Consider the following 20,284-nt stretch of genomic DNA (forward strand, 5'->3'; position numbering starts at 1 on the left):
GATCAGTTAAATTGGGGGATAGTCTGTGTTGGTACGTGTGAGAGAGATCCACCTTTCCAAGTTGTTGGGGTTCATCTCATACTTCTGAAGGTTTGAGGGTGCTGCCTGTTCCATACTCCCCCTACTCCTCATCTAGCCTTTTAGGGGTACAAACAATAGTAATTGGGGCCCAGTGTGGTTGTGTACGTGTGATATACATACACTTTTTTTGGATCATATTTTCTATTCCGCTATTTAATCAAAAACCTTTGGGGATCAGTTAAATTGGGGGATAGTCTGTGTTGGTACGTGTGAGAGAGATCCACCTTTCCAAGTTGTTGGGGTTCATCTCATACTTCTGAAGGTTTGAGGGTGCTGCCTGTTCCATACTCCCCCTACTCCTCATCTAGCCTTTTAGGGGTACAAACAATAGTAATTGGGGCCCAGTGTGGTTGTGTACGTGTGATATACATACACTTTTTTGGGATCATATTTTCTATTCCGCTATTTAATCAAAAACCTTTGGGGATCAGTTAAATTGGGGGATAGTCTGTGTCGGTACGTGTGAGAGAGATCCACCTTTCCAAGTTGTTGGGGTTCATCTCATACTTCTGAAGGTTTGAGGGTGCTGCCTGTTCCATACCCCCCCTACTCCTCATCTAGCCTTTTAGGGGTACAAACAATAGTAATTGGGGCCTAGTGTGGTTGTGTACGTGCGAGATACATACACTTTTTTTGATCATATTTCCTATTCCGCTATTCAATAAAAACCTTTGAGGATCAATTGAATTGCGGGATAGTCTGTGTCGGTACGTGTGAGAGAGATCCACCTTTTCAAGTTGTTGGGGTTCATCTCATACTTCTGAAGGTTTGAGGGTGCTGCCTGTTCCATACTCCCCCTACTCCTCATCTAGCCTTTTAGGGGTACAAACAATAGTAATTGGGGCCCAGTGTGGTTGTGTACGTGTGATATACATACACTTTTTTTGGATCATATTTTCTATTCCGCTATTTAATCAAAAACCTTTGGGGATCAGTTAAATTGGGGGATAGTCTGTGTCGGTACGTGTGAGAGAGATCCACCTTTCCAAGTTGTTGGGGTTCATCTCATACTTCTGAAGGTTTGAGGGTGCTGCCTGTTCCATACCCCCCCTACTCCTCATCTAGCCTTTTAGGGGTACAAACAATAGTAATTGGGGCCTAGTGTGGTTGTGTACGTGCGAGATACATACACTTTTTTTGATCATATTTCCTATTCCGCTATTCAATAAAAACCTTTGAGGATCAATTGAATTGCGGGATAGTCTGTGTCGGTACGTGTGAGAGAGATCCACCTTTCCAAGTTGTTGGGGTTCATCTCATACTTCTGAAGGTTTGAGGGTGCTGCCTGTTCCATACTCCCCCTACTCCTCATCTAGCCTTTTAGGGGTACAAACAATAGTAATTGGGGCCTAGTGTGGTTGTGTACGTGTGATATACATACACTTTTTTTGGATCATATTTTCTATTCCGCTATTTAATCAAAAACCTTTGGGGATCAGTTAAATTGGGGGATAGTCTGTGTTGGTACGTGTGAGAGAGATCCACCTTTCCAAGTTGTTGGGGTTCATCTCATACTTCTGAAGGTTTGAGGGTGCTGCCTGTTCCATACTCCCCCTACTCCTCATCTAGCCTTTTAGGGGTACAAACAATAGTAATTGGGGCCCAGTGTGGTTGTGTACGTGTGATATACATACACTTTTTTGGGATCATATTTTCTATTCCGCTATTTAATCAAAAACCTTTGGGGATCAGTTAAATTGGGGGATAGTCTGTGTCGGTACGTGTGAGAGAGATCCACCTTTCCAAGTTGTTGGGGTTCATCTCATACTTCTGAAGGTTTGAGGGTGCTGCCTGTTCCATACCCCCCCTACTCCTCATCTAGCCTTTTAGGGGTACAAACAATAGTAATTGGGGCCTAGTGTGGTTGTGTACGTGCGAGATACATACACTTTTTTTGATCATATTTCCTATTCCGCTATTCAATAAAAACCTTTGAGGATCAATTGAATTGCGGGATAGTCTGTGTCGGTACGTGTGAGAGAGATCCACCTTTCCAAGTTGTTGGGGTTCATCTCATACTTCTGAAGGTTTGAGGGTGCTGCCTGTTCCATACTCCCCCTACTCCTCATCTAGCCTTTTAGGGGTACAAACAATAGTAATTGGGGCCTAGTGTGGTTGTGTACGTGTGATATACATACACTTTTTTTGGATCATATTTTCTATTCCGCTATTTAATCAAAAACCTTTGGGGATCAGTTAAATTGGGGGATAGTCTGTGTTGGTACGTGTGAGAGAGATCCACCTTTCCAAGTTGTTGGGGTTCATCTCATACTTCTGAAGGTTTGAGGGTGCTGCCTGTTCCATACTCCCCCTACTCCTCATCTAGCCTTTTAGGGGTACAAACAATAGTAATTGGGGCCCAGTGTGGTTGTGTACGTGTGATATACATACACTTTTTTGGGATCATATTTTCTATTCCGCTATTTAATCAAAAACCTTTGGGGATCAGTTAAATTGGGGGATAGTCTGTGTCGGTACGTGTGAGAGAGATCCACCTTTCCAAGTTGTTGGGGTTCATCTCATACTTCTGAAGGTTTGAGGGTGCTGCCTGTTCCATACCCCCCCTACTCCTCATCTAGCCTTTTAGGGGTACAAACAATAGTAATTGGGGCCTAGTGTGGTTGTGTACGTGTGATATACATACACTTTTTTTGGATCATATTTTCTATTCCGCTATTTAATCAAAAACCTTTGGGGATCAGTTAAATTGGGGGATAGTCTGTGTCGGTACGTGTGAGAGAGATCCACCTTTCCAAGTTGTTGGGGTTCATCTCATACTTCTGAAGGTTTGAGGGTGCTGCCTGTTCCATACCCCCCCTACTCCTCATCTAGCCTTTTAGGGGTACAAACAATAGTAATTGGGGCCTAGTGTGGTTGTGTACGTGCGAGATACATACACTTTTTTTGATCATATTTCCTATTCCGCTATTCAATAAAAACCTTTGAGGATCAATTGAATTGCGGGATAGTCTGTGTCGGTACGTGTGAGAGAGATCCACCTTTCCAAGTTGTTGGGGTTCATCTCATACTTCTGAAGGTTTGAGGGTGCTGCCTGTTCCATACTCCCCCTACTCCTCATCTAGCCTTTTAGGGGTACAAACAATAGTAATTGGGGCCCAGTGTGGTTGTGTACGTGTGATATACATACACTTTTTTTGGATCATATTTTCTATTCCGCTATTTAATTTAACTGGGCCTCCATGCGAGACCTGTGTGCCTTGTTGCGCTGTTTTGAGTACTCCACCAACATGGCCAGTGGCAATGACGCCGTTCTCAGCTTAACTATCCCACTTCTATGCCTCCTTGAAAAAACAATTCGGGCGATGATGGAAGAGGATGTGGCACAGGATGAGGAGGAGGAGGAGGATGAAGAGGTAACATTTCCAAGGCTTTCAGGGCAGTCATTCGCAAGGGGCTCCGAGGGTGGGTTCCTGCACACGCAAACGCCAGGGACGCAATTGTCCAGCAGGGGCACAGTTCTGGAGGATGAGGAGGATGAGGAGGAGGAGGAGCTGGAGGAGGAGATGGAACCATGTTCACAGCAGGGTGGCACCCAGGCCAGCTCATGGCCATCACTGGTGCGTGGCTGGGGGGATACAGAGGACACGGACGATACACCTCCCACAGAGGACAGCCTTTCATTGCCTCTGGGCAGCCTGGCACACATGAGCGATTACATGCTGCAGTGTCTCCACAACGACCGCCGAGTTGCCCACATTCTAACTTGTGCTGATTACTGGGTGGCCACGCTGCTGGATCCCCGTTACAAGGACAACGTACCGTCCTTAATTCACTCACTGGAGCGCGATCGCAAGATGCGCGAGTACAAGCGCACGCTGGTAGACGCCATGCTGCTGGCATTCCCATCTGACAGCGGGGCCACAGTGGAAGCACAAGGCAGAGGAGGAGGAGGAGGAGGTCGCCAACGCAACCAGGGCACCGCCAGCACCTCAGAAGGCAGGGTTAGCATGGCCGAAATGTGGAAAAGCTTTGTCAGCACGCCACAACAAACAGCAGCACCAGCAGCTCAGATGGAACGTCTTAGCAGGAGGCAGCATTTTACCAACATGGTGGAGCAGTATGTGTGCACACGCCTACATGTAGTGAATGACGGGTCTGCCCCCTTCAACTTCTGGGTCTCCAAATTGGGCACATGGCTTGAGCTTGCCCTTTACGCCTTGGAGGTGCTGGCGTGCCCTGCAGCCAGTGTATTATCTGAACGGGTATTTAGCACGGCTGGGGGCGTTATAACAGACAAGCGCAGCCGCCTGTCCAGAGACAATGTGGACAAGCTCACGTTCATTAAAATGAACCAGGCATGGATCCCACGGGACTTTTCCGTACCTTATGCAGAATAGCAATGGATACCGACCTTACCCACCCATTGTTCCATTTTTGCTCTTTCTCACTCTTTTGGGGTGTACCCTCATTTAAAATTTTTGAAAAGAAGCAGTGTTGGCTACCTCGTCCTCCTCCTCAGGGCCAGATTAATGTAGGGGCTATTGGAGCTGCAGCTCCAGGCCCCTACCTTTTATATAGGCCCCGGGTTGGCCATATTCACTGTTACCGCTCTTCTGTCACTTGTAAACACAGAAGTCTGGCTTCTATGCTCGCTTCCCCAGGCAGCACCCTCAGAACCTCCCCACACAGCGTGAAGGCCGGACAAGGAGGGACAGTTGGCGATGCATGGATGTGTTTATGGGCTTCAGAGACAGCATCCCATGTTGAATTAGGCATGCATGGCTGCACCCTTCCTCCTCTGGGTGCATGGCAAGGCACGGCCCTTAAGGCCCTTCAAAATCCTCAGCACCAAGCCCATGATGCTGTTAATCCGGCCCTGGTCCTCCTCCACCGCCGCTTCCACCTACACCGCCCATAGGTGTGCGCAGCCTATTGCATTAAGGTGTGCACCCCAAAGTTGAAATACACATGCATGTGTTTGCCAGCAGGGAGAGTAATGTATCGGGGCCATGTACCTGTAGGCAAGGAGAAATAGAGCAGAGCAGGTCCCAGGGAGATCTTTCCCATCTCCTCACTGGCAATGCTATGTGCCCTAGGTGATTAGGGTGTGCCCAGGCACACCCAGCACACCCTGTGCGCACGCCTATGTCACCGCCACATCCACCACCACCTCAACCTCCCTCCTACTCCATATGGGCCTCGTCCTTCAGAGATGAAGAAGAACATTGTTTTATTTTTCTGTTTTTTTTTTGTTGTTTTAAGTTATTTCCCTATCCACATTTGTTTGCAGAGCACTTGCCATGCTCTTAATTACGTTTTGCTGCCATTTGCAGCACTCTAGCCCTTTCCTTTGGTGTTTTAGAGCCATTTTAGTGCCTTAAAGTTCGGGTCCCCATTGACTTCAATGGGGTTCGGTGTCCGGGAAAAGTTCGGTAAAAGTCCGGGACACGGACCCGGACTTTTTTTTAAAGTTCGGCCGAACCCGTCGAACACGGACATCTAGGTGTTCGCTCAACCCTACTCATAATAACTGCTTAGATTTTTGGTTGTCCTCTAATCTGCACTGGAAATTGCACAAGTGAACTCTATACTGTACTGAGAGATTATGCTGTTCTAAGCAAATGGCCATGATGGCAATTGATGAAGAGTTGATTATACAGTATCTCACAAAAGTTAGTACACCCCTCATATTTTTGTAAATAGTTTATTATACCTTTTCATGTTACAACACTGAAGAAATGACACTTTGCTACAATGTAAAGTAGTGAGTGTACAACTTGTATAACAGTGCAAATTTGCTGTCCCTCCATGATAACTCAACACACAGCCATTCATGTCTAAACTGCTGGCAACAAAAGTGAGTACGCCCCTAAGTGAAAATGTCCAAACTGGGCTAAATTAGCCATTTTCCCTCCCCGGTGTCACGTGACTCATTAGTGTTACAACAAGGTCTCAGGTGTGAATGGGGAGCAGGTGTGAAATTTGGTGTTATCGCTCTCACTCTCTCATACTGGTCACTGAAGTTCAACATGGCACCTCATGGCAAAGAACTCTCTGAGGAGCTGAAAAAAAGAATTGTTGCTCTACATGAAGATGGCCTAGACTATAAGAAGATTGCCAAGACCCTGAAACGGTGCTGCAGCACGGTAGTCAAGACCATGCAGCGGTTTAACAGGACAGGTTCCACTCAGAACAGGCCTCGCCATGGTCAACCAAGGAATATGAGTGCACATGCTCAGCGTCATATCCAGAGGTTGCAGAGGTTGTCTTTGGGAAATAGACGTACGAGTGCTGCCAGCATTGCTGCAGAGGTTGAAGGGGTGGAGGGTCAACCTGTCAGTGCTCAGACCATACGCTGCACACTGCATCAAATTTATCTGCATGGCTGTCGTCCCAGAAGGAAGCCTCTTCTAAAGATGATGCACAAGAAAGCCTGCAAACAGTTTGCTGAAGACAAGCAGACTAAGGACATAGATTACTGGAACCATGTCCTGTGGTCTGATGAGACCAAGATAAACTTATTTGGTTCAGATGGTGTCAAGCTTGTGTGGCAGCAACCAGGTGAGGAGTGCAAAGACAAATGTGTCTTGCCTACAGTCAAACATGGTGGAGGGAGTGTCATGGTCTGGGGCTGCATGAGTGCTGCCGACACTGGGGAGCTACATTTCATTGAGGGAACCATGAATGCCAACATGTACTGTGACATACTGAAGCAGAGCATGATCCCCTCCCTTTGGAGACTGGGCAGCAGGGCAGTATTCCAACATAATAATGACCCCAAACACACCTTGCTAAAGAAGCTGAGGGTAAAGGTGATGGACTGGCCAAGCATGTCTCCAGACCTAAACCCTATTGAGCATCTGTGGGGCATCCTCAAAGCGAAGGTGGAGGAGCGCAAGGTCTCTAACATTCACCAGCTCCATGATGTAATCATGGAGGAGTGAAAGAGGACTCCAGTGGCAACCTGTGAAGCTCTGGTGAACTCCATGCCCAAGAGGGTTAAGGCAGTGCTGGAAAATGATGGAGGGCACACAAAATATTGACACTTTGGGACCAATTTGGACATTTTCACTTAGGGGTGTACTCACTTTTCTTGTCAGCAGGTTAGACATTAATGGCTGTGGGTTGAGTTATTTTGAAGGGATAGCAAATTTACACTGTTATACAAGCTGTACACTCACTACTTTACATTGTAGCAAAGTGTAATTTCTTCAGTATTGTCACATGAAAAGATATAATAAAATATTTACAAAAATATGAGGGGTGTACTCACTTTTGTGAGATACTGTATTACCTAATATGTTCTGTGGTTATTATTTTAAAGGCTAACTCCATCTTTTGCCCATGGTACCATATTTATAGGGTTAAAATGTAACTTGGTGCAAATGAGCCCCCAACCCTCATCACAGCCTTCGTAGTCCATTGAAATTTCTTCCAGCTCTCCAACTTAAAGTGGCACTTAGAGAGCTGGAGAAAAAGTTTGCAGAAGTCTGGCATTACATCTGCGATCCACTGATCACAGATGCAATGATTTGCAAGCTGCTGTGAAAAAAAATAAATAAATGCATATTTTGTATCTGCAAAAATATTTGCATTTTTAATTTTTTATAAAGGTGGGCTTAGCCTTTAAAATAATGAAATAAGACTGCATGCTGTTCATTTTACAAAGACTTTATCATTGTCACTTGAACTACTGAGAGTCTTGTGACTCCTCTAAGCAACCTTTGGATCCCCTTTTAAGCTCTGCAATTTGATTCACCTCGATCAGCCAGTCAAGTAATCAGGAATAGAAAAATGTTAATTTAAATTGTAATTTTTCTTCGGTCATGCCATAAAATACGTTTAAAACATTTTATGTATAACTGAAGTATGACTTTTTTTTCCAATTTTGTACTGAGTGGAGAGGGATTAAAAAGCCCTGTTAGGTTTTTAATACTGTCTGTGTCCTCATTATGGGGATTTATCATCTCTATTTGTCCTGTTCTACCGAACGTGAATGTAAAAGAAGATCAGAAATTTGGAGTCTTCTCCAGAACAGGAATAGAAGGGAAATCTTCCACTGGGGACACTAGTTTTGGTGACAACCAGGGATTTCCTCACTTTGGCAGGAATTTTCTTTCACTTCCTGTTTGGGCAATAGGACAGGAAGTGAAGGGAAATATCCACAATGGGACACAGATGACAAAAACAATTGACAGGGATTATAACCCTCCTTTACTTTATTCAAAATTAAAAAAAAAAATTTCCTTTAGTTTTACCTTAAGTAAAAGTTGTTACTTGCCTGATCTCCACGTAGTCACTGCTGCACTGTGCATAATTTTCTAGCTTGAAATCGGTGAAGTTAAGCATGATCTGCTTGTTAAATTCGGTGGTGATTGTATACACACATTGCCTGTTTATCGGATAGTTAGCAGGATAGTTTGGCGAGGTAAATACACCCGTTGCTTCTGTATAAGCCATATCACAGGCTGGAAAATAAAATAATCCAAAAATCAATAAAAACATAGTAAATGTACTTATTACAGTACATGTGTACACTATAAACAACATTTATTCCATTTAAGTGTATGTATATATACATTTTTCAGTGGAATTTGCACGGAAGTATTAGCATGGAAGTTTGGGTTTTTGTTTACTCTGTTCCATTGGAGAAATTTTCCTTAGTTTCCTGTTTCAGAGACAGCTGTCGCCAGAATGTGTTTTACTATTATAGAAAATTTACTCTCACCTTATGTTTCAAAGACAACTTTAACATTTTTGATTTCCCATAACTTTCTGTTTTCTTAATTGATCTTATGACACTGTATCGCCATTTAATGTTGTGGTTTAGATATGACAATGTTTACATAGTTACATTGATCCACCTTGGACCAATGTAAATATGTATATACCATCCTGGAGAGATCCCCGTGGAAGCTGCATAGCACTGGAGTAGACACCGTTACTCCAGTGATTTCCACTTACTCCTATGTCTAGTGTCGAGCGGCTGCCCTGTTGAGGTGCCCAGGTGTATGACATCAGAGCACCAAAAACATTACTGCCTCTCTCCCTTATCAGCTGACAGTAGAATCACATTAAATTATTTTTAGGATAGCGAAAGTGTACATTATTATTTTTTTCCTTTTCTTTTTTTTTTTTTTTAAATATCAGATTTACTGACCGACATATCAGTCTGGATGTCACACCACTTTCTCAAATTCAATCTATCCAAAACTGAGCTCATAACATTTCCTCCCCCACAAGGCTCTTCTCCTGACTTCTCTGTCAAGATCAATGGAACAACTATCAACCCATCCCTAGGGGCTAGGTATAGTCCTGGACTCTGAACTCTCCTTCCAGCCCCACATCCAATTACTTTCCAAAACTTGCCACCTTAACCTCCACAATATCTCCAAAATACGCCCCTTCCTAACCAATAACACCACAAAGCTCCTGATTCACTCCCTATTTATCTCTCGCCTCCACTACTGCAACTCACTTCTCATCGGCTTACCTCTAGATAGGCTTTCCCCCCTTTAGTCCATCATGAATGCTGCTGCCAGGCTCATCCACCTTACAAACTGCTCAGCGTCTGCTACTCCTCTCTACCAATCCCTCCATTGGCTCCCACTCACCTAACGGATTAAATTCAAAATACTGTACTAACAATAAATTACAAAGCCATCCACAACTTGGCCCCCAGCTACATCACTAGCCTAGTCTCAAATTAATGACCAAATCATTCTCTTTTTTTCCTCCCAAGACCTCCTGCTTTCTAGCTCCCTCCTCACCTCCTCCCATGCTCGCCTCCAGGACTTCTCCAGAGCCTCTTCCATTCCCTACCCTAATCTGTCTGACTATCTCCTACTCCAGGGGTGTCCTACTAAATTTAATAGCGGGCCGCATCAGCATTATGATTGCCCTCAACAGGCCCAGTTGTATCTGTAAGACTAGATGTTCAGAGCATCCCCTACCCTTACATAAGACGTTAAGAGCCTCACCACCATCAGAAGTTGAGTCCCTCACCCTCCCTTACATCACAGTGAACCCCCTTTATCTTGTGCAGCTGCTGGGAAGAAGTTGTAGGCATTGCTAGAAAGCAAAAAGTACAGGGGCTTGAGCTCTCCTGCAGCTGTAGGAGAGGTGCGAGGGTCACATGAAATGGCCTGGAGGGCCGGATTTGGCCCGCGGGCCTTGTGTTTGACACCTGTGTCCTACTCTATCCACTTTTAGATGATCCCTGAAAACTTTTCTCTTCAGGAAAGCCTTTTCTGCCTCCACCTAACACGTGTACTTTTATTTTCTCCATCAGCTCATCCCCCACAGTTATTACCTTTTGTATCACTTGACCCTCTCTTTTAGATTGTAAGCTCTAACGAGCAGGGCCCTCTGATTCCTGCTGTATTGAATTGTATTGTAACTGTACTGTCTGCCCTCACATTGTAAAGCACTGCGCAAACTGTTGTCACTATATAAATCCTGTATAATAATAATAATGATAATAGTTTTACAGAAAATTGGTATAGCACAAACCAATTCCTGTTCAACAGTTGGAGAAGAGCACAGAAGGGTATGAGCTCACACATTCATCACATTGGTGTAACTAGCTCCAGCAATTTCATATAAATAACCTCATTCCACTAAGCTAAAAACTGCTTATAACTTTTGCTTGTAAACGTTCTCCATCTCCCCCGTGTTGGGCTTTAGCATGAAGTCACTTGCAGAACCTCTTTGATTCTGCAGCATATGCTAAGCTCCATCTAACATTGTGTGCCAGGCACAAGTCCAGCCCTATATAGCATGGCTTAACAACTTTAACTGCACAAAGTAGAACAATTTCTTTGTTGGTAACATCTGGAAGGTCAGGAGACAAATAATGTCATTTTTATGTGAGCTAGAATTAAAATATTCCTGGTGACCTTTAAGTCTGGCTGAGATCGTCCACACATCCTCACTGCCAGGCCTTGGTTTGAGTGGGTCTAAAGATTGCGCATTCCAACCATTTTATCAGTTAAAGTGACATTTCTCTTTCTATGATCATTTTAAACAAATTGTATTTACTGGTTTACTTCAGCGTGACATTCTATTTTTTTATTTTGTGTGTCGGAAAAAGTAATGTCCCTTCCAAAATTAAAGGGGACTTTCTGCTTATACCATATTGATATTAACCACTTCTGGACCGGAAGATTTTCGTCCTTAATGACCAGGCCCTATTTTGCGATTCGGGACTGCATTACTTTAACGGACAATTGCGCGGTCGTGCGACGCTGTACCTAAATAAAATTAATGTCCTTTTTTTCCCACAAATAGAGCTTTCTTTTGGTGGTATTTGATCACCTGTGCAATTTTTATTGTTTGCACTATAAACAAAAAAAGAGCGACAATTCTGAAAATAATCAATATTTTTCACTTTCTGCTATATACATTCCCAAAAAAAAATTAAAAATTATATTTTTTTAACATTTTAGGCCAATTTGTTTTCTGCCACATAATTTTGGTAAAAAAAAAAAAAAAAAATCACAATAAGCGTATTTTGATAGGTTTGCGCAAAAGTTATTGCGTTTACTAACTACGGGAAAGATTTATGTCATTTTTATTGTTTTTTTTTTTTAATAGTAATGGAGGCGATCTGCGATTTCTTGCGGGACTGCGTCATTGCGGCGGACAGATCGGACCTCTAACTGACATTTTTTACACTTTTGGGGGGACCAGTGATATTACTACAGTAATCAGTGCTAAATATATGCACTGTTACTGTAATAATGACACTGGCAGGGAATGGGTTAACATTGTGGGTGATCTAGAGGTTACATGTGTACCTGGGGGCGTGTTTCTAACTGTGGGGGGCGTGGCTTGTGGAATGACCATAGAGACATGTGATCCTATATGGAAGGATCACAGGGGCTCTATGATCATTCCAGAGAAAAGAATGGTCGGCTGTGTTTACAACAGCTGACCGTTCTTCTTTCTCAGCGGGAGCGATCGCGGGTGTCAGGCGGTAATCCGAGCCGCCTGCCCATTGCATCGGCTTCCCTGCGCTCTTTCCCTAGCTGCAGGCGCGCCACTGACGTAGCCCTATGTTGGTTTGCCTGGGAGAGCCACACTGCCATAGTAAATAGGCAGCGTGTGGTCGGCAACCGGTTAAGCAGAACAAAAATGCAAATCATAAGATTATTCAATGTATACATTAGTGGTACTGAAACTACAGCAAGATGAATGATACATTACACAACAGAAACCCATTTTTTATTTTTATCTGCAGCTGTAGAGCCAAACCTACTTTTCTCACTTAACTTGGCAACATTCGACAGCCTTTCTTAAGCTTTAAAACACAGAGGAGCCCTAAAATAATTTTAAGGTCTCGGGGAACTTCCTGCTAAAAGTTATTATATCTACAGCTCATGAAAAACTGTTGCATTCAGCAAATTTTAGATATAATTTCTTATGGCTTTTGTTCAACAATGGCTTTCTTCTTGCCACTCTTCCATAAAGGCCAGATTTGTGGAGTGCACGACCAATAGTTGTCCTGTGGACAGATTCTTCCACCTGAGCTGTGGATCTCTGCAGCTCCTCCAGAGTTACCATGTGCCTCTTGGCTGCTTCTCTGATTAATGCTCTCCTTGTCTGGCCTGTCAGTTTAGCTGGACGGCCATGTCTTGGTAGGTTAGCAGTTGTGTCATACTCTTTACATTTTCAAGTGATGGATTGAACAATGCTCTGTGAGATGATCAAAGCTTGGGATATTTTTTTATAACCTAACCCCGCTTTAAACTTCTCCACAACTTTATCCCTGACCTGTAGTGTGTGTTCCTTGGCCTTCATGATGCTGTTTGTTCACTAAGGTTCTAACAAACCTCTGAGGGCTTCACAGAACAGCTGTATTTATACTGAGAATAAATTACACACAGGTGGACTCTTTTTACTAATTAGGTGACTTCTGAAGGCAATTTGTTCCTCTAGATTTTAGTTAGGGGTATCAGAACAAACGGGGGTTAAATGCGAATGCACTCCACACTTCTCAGATATTTGTAAAAAATGTTGAAAACCATTTAGCATTTTCCTTCTATTTCACAATTATGTGCCTCTTTGCGTTTGTTGGTCTATCACATAAAAGCCCAATAAAATACAGTTATGTTTTTTGTTGTAGCATGACAAAATGTGAACATTTTCAAGGGTTATGAATACTTTTTCAAGGCAATGTACAGACTGATTTTACTGTTGTGGGTTTATTAACACTTTAAAGTCTGAGTGATTATTTACAGATCTGCAGCCTCTGACTCTTGTCCAAAACAAATCTTCTGTATCTTTTACCTGCTGAGAAGTTCAAGAGTGACTAAATTGATGGGAAAACTAAAAGTCATTAATAATAATTGTTACTTTAGGGCAATAAGATTGTCTGGTGGATACATACACATATTAGGGGTAGTTGCATGTAACCAAACCAACAGCATACAAAAAAAAAATAGAGGAAGAGAGAAAACTTCACCCCAGAAAGTGGTTATTTACTGGGATTATTTGGGCATATATTCAGACTGAGTGAAACTGAACTGACAGGAAAGGATTGCAATCACTATACGATCATGAGAAGCAGTCATTACAAATAAACAGGTCCCATTAACAATATCATCTTGATAGATTGGCAATCAGCACCAACAGCATTTTATTACAAGTACTGGCCTTCACATATTTAGAAGGTGTTTTAAGAGGACTGACAGGCATAGCGAATGTCTGCATCCTGATCAGTCAGTCCTACAGGTGGCCACTTGTGATGTTTTTTATTGTATATGTTGGTCTAGACAACGTTGTCTCTGGGGTGGTGATGGTTGTTTTTTTAATTTGTCATACTTTTTTATTTTATAATTACTATACTTTTATAATGATAATGTAGCTTGGAATATAACTTTTTGACTCAGTCTTGATGTAAGTCCAAACAGTCCTAGGAAGTAACCAATTTTCTAGCGTGAAATTTTCTCTCTTCTCCCTATTTTTTTTTTTTTTTAAACTAAAAGTCACATTCAAAAGGAGATTTCCAGCAGTTTAAATAACCAAAATACATCCAAAACCAAAACCTCCCTGAACAACCATACAAATAATGAAATAATAATAAGTTGATTATTAAGTCAAAAATAGCTATACCTCGATGTTACATTATCACTAGTTTATGAAAAATAAATGAACAAATTCAGGTGTGTTGCTATAGCTATATTAGTAATTCTTGTAGTATAAATGGTAGAATGATTTTAATTTCATGTAATGTTTTTAGAAGCTAGGCTTCGCCTATTATAAGCTAATGAACTTGTTGGACTGGTTCATGAGCTCAAGACAGGAAGTGATACTACAGGACGTAGGGGGAGGGAAAAAAGGACTCAACAGCAGGAAGAGTGGAAGAAGGGAACTTCACATAGGACTTACACTAATCCTACACTATAGCCCAAGTTAAGTAACTTTTGCATACATTTTCCATGCTAATTTGCTAGGAAGGATAGATAGCTTGTGCATAGTATACTGTATGGCTAGTTTGTGATACGCTGTATGTTGTGTATTGTTTTTCCTACAAGTACAGCATTTTTGTTTAGTACAGCAAATTATTTTACACTACAGAGGCGTTTATGCTTCCTTGCTTTTACCATAAAGAACCTTAAAAGATGCAAAGCAAAATATGAAGACTCCAAAATGTCTACTGATTGCCAGGGCTGAATATCAGTTTTGTTGTGTTCTAAGTAACCTTCAAAGCCTTATAATGAAATGCTTCAATTGGCATTTTAAAATAAGCATGTTATTTTTAAATGTGGTTTAACCAATGACAGGGATCTAAACGTAAATCGTAAACTCCGCTTTCATGTTCTATCAGGCCTGGGATGTCAATGGAATTATTATGTATTATGGCTATATTTCACTGTAAGGTTATTTAATGCTAAATTCCAGCTATGATCTCTGTTGCATATTTACACTGGTCCAGCTTTGGCCTATGTACGTATGCATATCTCATACCTGAGGGGCCACTGAGGAAGCTGACAATTGTAGTAGTTGGCACTACTACTGTATAGTGATATCTGCAATCTTCTTCTTTTTGTGAAAGCGGTTTCCCCACTGCAGACTGACCACAATGAATGGGTGGGTGCCCCCACTGACTTCACACTCTCGTCTTTTAACATGTGAATCTCTGGGGGTCATATTTAATTTCTTTGCCCAATTCCTCCACTATCTGCACCGGTGAAATTAAATTCTCTTCCTTGAGGGGCATGAGGATCTCTGGAGACGGTTCAGGGACCTCTCATACTCCTCCCCATGTGCACAATAGAGTATAAATCACAAGAATTTAATTCCTCATTTTTGTAAAGATTAGTAAGTGCCGGTTCACACTTCCGCATGTGCGGCGATCGCATGTAATATCGGAGCGCACTGCTCCTTCATTACATGCGATCGGATGTGCAGTGCGAATTCAGCCATACACTTTGTATGGCTAAATTCGCACTGCACCCGCACAAAAGTCGCACATGAGGCATTTTTTCAGCCGCATCAGGATCGGATCGCACAGTGGCTCATACTTGTGCGATCTGATCCTGTGCGAACTGTCAGATTGCACTGCGATATGTGATCAAACTGGGGGTGTCGTTAACTTTTCATTGACACCCTCAGACTATCGCATATGGCAGTGTGAACTGTCAGATGTGCGTTTGCGATGCGGGAACAGGCTGCAAATTCGCAGCCTTCCCGCATCACACAAGTGTGACCCGGCACTAACTGTGAAGAAATGTTAATTACTACAACAAATAAAGAGGGAAATTGGCATTTGCTGGTCGCTATCAATAGATGGTTATAAATCAACACTCAATACCAATCTGGAAATTGAATGCCTTGAAATTCAGTGAGAAAATACCAAGAGCTCCTTTCAGATCACCTGTCTCAGCTGAGAGCAAAAAGCATACCTGCAATATACTGTTTAGAGGCACGTGTCCTTACTTTTTATCTATAATGTTTGTACTCCCTGGATTTTGTACATTCCTGTGGTTTTAATGGTTAATTATACAGTAAAGCCCAACTAAAGGCCAGCTTTGTTAAAAAATATTTTGAAAAAGTAGCCTGTGTGTTGGCAAAAAAAGACAGTTTGGATTGCAACAATCATAGTTACATAGGTACATAGTTATGAGGTTGAAAAAAGACATCAGTCCATCCAGTTCAACCTATGATGTGTGTGTGTGTTTGCTGTTAACCGTACATTGTATACCCCTGTATGTTGTGGTCTTTAAGGTGCCCATCTAATAGTTTTTTGAAACTATCGATGCTCCCTGCTGATACGACTGTTTGCGGAAGAGAATTCCACATCCTTACTGCTCTGACAGTAAAGAACCCCCTACGTACCTTAAGGTTAAACCGCCTTTCCTCTAGTTTTAGTGAGTGGCCACGTGTCTTATTGTATTTCCTTTCTCTGAATAGTTTGTTCCTTATGCTAGGGTCGCCAGTACAGTATTTGTACATTGATATCATGTCCCCCTCAAGCGTCTCTTCTCCAGAGAGAATAAGTTCAGTGCTAGTAGTCTTTCCTCATAGCTGATGTCCTCCATTCCCCTAATTATTTTTGTTGCCCTTCTCTGGACTTTCTCCAGTTCCAGCACATCCTTCCTGGGGACCGGTGCCCAGAACTGGACGGCATACTCCAGATGTGGCCGGACCAGAGTCTTGTAGAGAGGGAGAATAATCTCTTTATGTTGGCTTTGCTTGCAGAGGCTTGGCATTGCATGCCACTGCCAAGCCTGTTGTCTACCAGTACCCCCAGGTCCTTTTCCATCTTAGATTCACCCAGAGGTTCCCCCCCTAGTGAGTAGCTTGCTTTCTGGTTTCTGGCACCCAAGTGCATTACTTTACATTTTTCAACATTAAACCTCATCTGCCATGTACAGTAGTTGCCCACCCCATTATTTTGTTCAGGTCCGCTTGTAAGGTTTCCACATCCTGCATAGAAGATATTGGCATGCCTAGTTTAGTATCATCCGCAAATACTGAGATTGTACTAGATATCCCCTCCTCTAGATCATTTATGAATAAATTAAACAGGATTGGTCCCAGGACAGAACCTTGGGAGACCCCATTTTCAACACCCGCCCAATCCGAGTACTCCCCATTAATCACCACCCTTTGCACTCTCCCCTGGAGCCAGTTCTCTTTCCAGGTACTCACCTTATGGTCCATACCTACCTTCCTTAGTTTGTACAGTAAGCGTTTGTGCGGAACGGTGTCAAAGGCCTTCGCAAAGTCCAGATACACCACATCCACAGGCTTTCCTTTATCTAGTTGGCACTCCCCTTCTCTCCGGTGCTATTGTCCTCAATCTTTTAAGTGGAATGAAGGCCAGCTTCATTCAACCAGAAGACTGAGGACATATCGTGAGTGCAAGGTATCATGGACCTGTCCCCTGGGGGTTAATCACTACAGCCCCTGAACTTGTAGTGTAGAGATATAGAGAGCAGCGCTGATTTTTCATGTCAGCACTTCTCTTTGCATCATCAAGGATCAGTCACCACTGGAAGAATATACAAAATGGGAACAGGGCTCTGTACATTACTCGACCAGCCCCGACTTTTGGAAAAGATAAAAATACTGCTGGGGAAGGAATCCGGGGGGAACCTCATCCCATATTTGGGTTTTATAAAAGTTGTTCACGACTCATTAAAAAAATATTAATAATAATAACAAAATGAATATGGTCAGCAAGACAAACAGAAATTGTAAAACCTCTCCAGCAGCATACAGCAATAAAATTTTGACAGGAGTTTTTACATTTTCCCTACTCCAAAACTAAAATAAAAGGTTTAGCTATACATACACTTTAATTCTGCGCTTATTGTAGTACGACTGTTCATAGATAATAATCAGCACTGAATACAAGTTGTTTTAGGCTTCAGTGGTTCAGCCATGGCTGGCAGAGAACCCAGTAAATGTGGGAACCAGACTGCGGCTGTTCCACCTCTTCACTCGTAATTCCATCTCCTCTGTTAACTCCTTGTGCCGGAATCCAGCCTGACCATTACACATCTGACTCACTTCAATTGTATGTCCTCTAATGAACAATTCGATACTACAGTACGTGTCACGGAAAAAGTCAAAAGTATTAAATTTTGGTTAAAGGAAATGACTTTGCTCGCTTGATGTGAGCAGCTGCTGTTTAATTAGCCTGTTGCTTCCCACATAACACTCATGTGTAGTGGCAAAAGGGTGGTCTTTAACTCCCACTTGCCGTACATATGCACCACTGGACTGCTGATGTTTCTGTGCTAAGAGCATGCTCACTGCATGCTCCCAGCACAGAGACTGTGCTGTCAATGACAGCTATTAGTCCTCATTAATGATCGGAAGCTTTTGGGACTGGCTCCCAAACATGTGACCACTGTAAAACAATTGTCCACACTGGATAAAGGCTAGTCTCAGCTAGCGAAACATAGAAAACAATTGTTTTCTTTGTGCCCTGTTCGCACTGAAATGCAACCCGAAAGAGCGTTCAGTGAGCTGCAGTAAAATGTAGACATTTGCACGTCATGGCACAGCAGTGCAAAACTACGTGCTGTGGAGCAAAGACATGACTGAAGTGTCACTTTGTGCACTTCAAATAAAGTTAAAGTATACCTTAAGGCAAAACTTTTTTTTTAGTTTTGGATAGAACGGAGAGGAGTTAGAACACCTGACAGTTTTTATTGCTGTCTGTACTCCCATTAAGGAGGTTCCCTCTCTCTATTTGCCCTGTTTACCATTATCACTGAAAGTGAAAGTAAAAGAACATTCCAAATTTTGGGTTGTCCCCAGAAACGTAATCGAGGGGAAATCCCTTAATTTGCAGAGATTTCCTCTCAGTTCCTGTTTGGCTATGGGACAGGAAGTGAAGAGAAATCTCCGCAATGGGACACAGATGGCAAAAAATAAATTGACACGGGTTATAACTCTCCCGTACCCTATCCAAAATGGAAAAAAAAAAGTTTTGCCTATAGTTCTACATAAAAAGAAAAAGAAAACTGAAATGCACATACACTGCCTTCCTAACCATGGCTTATGACAGAAAAAACTGACAGCTGCCTGCAAGCTAAAATGGAGTGTTTAGCGTGAGGACAGTATGATCAAAGCTCTTAAAGAGGGCCTGTACTGTAGAAGCCGGGCTCAAAAAGGTAAGCAAAAGATGAACTTCACCAGCATTTACTGTGGACTCCCTGTAGCTGACCTTTTCTTAATTGCTGACTAGCTATGCATTGTACACTTTGGGGTTAATTTACTATAACTCTCCAGTTTTAGTAAATCTACCTGTCAGGACCTGGGATTGAACCTGGGACCTCTTCTGTGTCTTCCATTGATTCTTCTCGCTGAGCAATTTGGATGCTGGACAGTGCACTGCATGATCTATTGGACAATCCTGGCTGATCTATTTGACAACCCTGCCTTGTGTTTTGATTGCTAATGAACCTTGAACTCCTTGCTCTTCCCATGAACTTCCTATATAAGCCTTGCCTCTGCACTTCCTGTTGCCAGATAATTGTGGTCTGATTCTGCATACTACTTGAGTTACTTCTATTGTTATTTGGAAAACGACTTTGGCTTGTGACCCCAACTATATCGACCTTGGCTTGTGCCCTTGACTACGAAACTCTCTCCTGCACCGAACTTGGCTTGTGACCCCAATTATTGGTCTAGTAATTCAGAATTTCCTATCTCTCGCAGACCTTAGAACTGAGCTTGCCTGACGTTGTCGGTCATTGGTCTCCACTCATTACAGGTATTCTCCAAATATAACTCCTGTATCTCTGTGTAGAGGTGGTAATATGGCTTTGCTTCCTCATGAGCTACCCCCCATTTGACTGGTGATCTGATGACTGGTGGGATAATGATCAACAAGCAGCAAGAGACATTTGAGGAATACACAGAATGAATGAAGCAGAGAGATCTTTGCACTGCAGGCCTTCAGGTACAGCTTCCTTTCCACCAAGGAGATACAGTGATCAACAGAGTAGTGACATCACCAATCTCACCCCAAATCTGGTGAGACCAGCAGTCAGAGGTAACAGTGCCTTAGAAGATCTCACACTGCATATACAGTATACACCTATGGGCTCAAGGCATCATTATTTTACAATTAAACATATCAATAAATCCATGATTCATAGAGTAGTAACCTCTTGCCTACTGGGCACTTAAACCCACTTCCTGCCCAGGCCAATTTTCAGCTTTCAGCGCTGTCACACTTTGAATTACAATTGTGCAGTCATGCAACGCTGTACCAAAT

The 20,284-nt window shown here is 42.7% G+C and overlaps 1 protein-coding gene across 1 annotated transcript in view; it reads right to left on the reverse strand.

The window, feature by feature from the left end:
* Window positions 1-20,284, reverse strand: part of CUBN (cubilin) — a 439,455-nt gene that overhangs the window by 271,326 nt on the left and 147,845 nt on the right. The window contains exon 23 of the mRNA XM_082257511.1: window positions 8,324-8,510. Coding sequence (XP_082113637.1) covers window positions 8,324-8,510 — 187 coding nt within the window. The remainder of the gene's footprint in view (window positions 1-8,323; window positions 8,511-20,284) is intronic.

Source organism: Pelophylax lessonae (assembly GCF_965119305.1).
Source record: "Pelophylax lessonae genome assembly, chromosome: 5".
In the NCBI taxonomy this organism is placed as follows: Eukaryota; Metazoa; Chordata; class Amphibia; order Anura; family Ranidae; genus Pelophylax; species Pelophylax lessonae.